This window comes from Penaeus monodon, chromosome 34 (assembly GCF_015228065.2).
Source record: "Penaeus monodon isolate SGIC_2016 chromosome 34, NSTDA_Pmon_1, whole genome shotgun sequence".
NCBI classification, from domain to species: domain Eukaryota; kingdom Metazoa; phylum Arthropoda; class Malacostraca; order Decapoda; family Penaeidae; genus Penaeus; species Penaeus monodon.
The window spans coordinates 32,399,429-32,399,635 of NC_051419.1; the positions used below are offsets into that span (position 1 = coordinate 32,399,429).

At 66.2% G+C, this 207-nt stretch overlaps 1 protein-coding gene across 1 annotated transcript in view; it reads right to left on the minus strand.

The window, feature by feature from the left end:
* Positions 1 to 207, minus strand: part of LOC119594740 (superoxide dismutase [Cu-Zn]-like) — a 4,319-nt gene continuing 4,112 nt past the window's right edge. Inside the window, exon 4 of the mRNA XM_037943830.1 lies at positions 1 to 174. Within this exon, the coding sequence (XP_037799758.1) occupies positions 4 to 174 (171 nt within the window). The 3' untranslated portion in view covers positions 1 to 3. The remainder of the gene's footprint in view (positions 175 to 207) is intronic.

Below are 207 nucleotides of genomic sequence, written 5' to 3' on the forward strand. Positions count from 1 at the left end.
CCTCTACTCAGGGACGGCGAAGATGGTGCAGCAGGCCACACGACCCCCCGCGTTGCCCGTGGAGAGGGACCCGTCGTTCCCGCCGAGGCCCAGGTCGTCCTCGCCGGCGTGCACGACCACGGCACGACCCAGCACGGAGTACCACCCGAACAGAGTCACCGTGTCGTCCAGAATCTGTGGATGGAGGTCGCTTGTGAGAAACTGCCT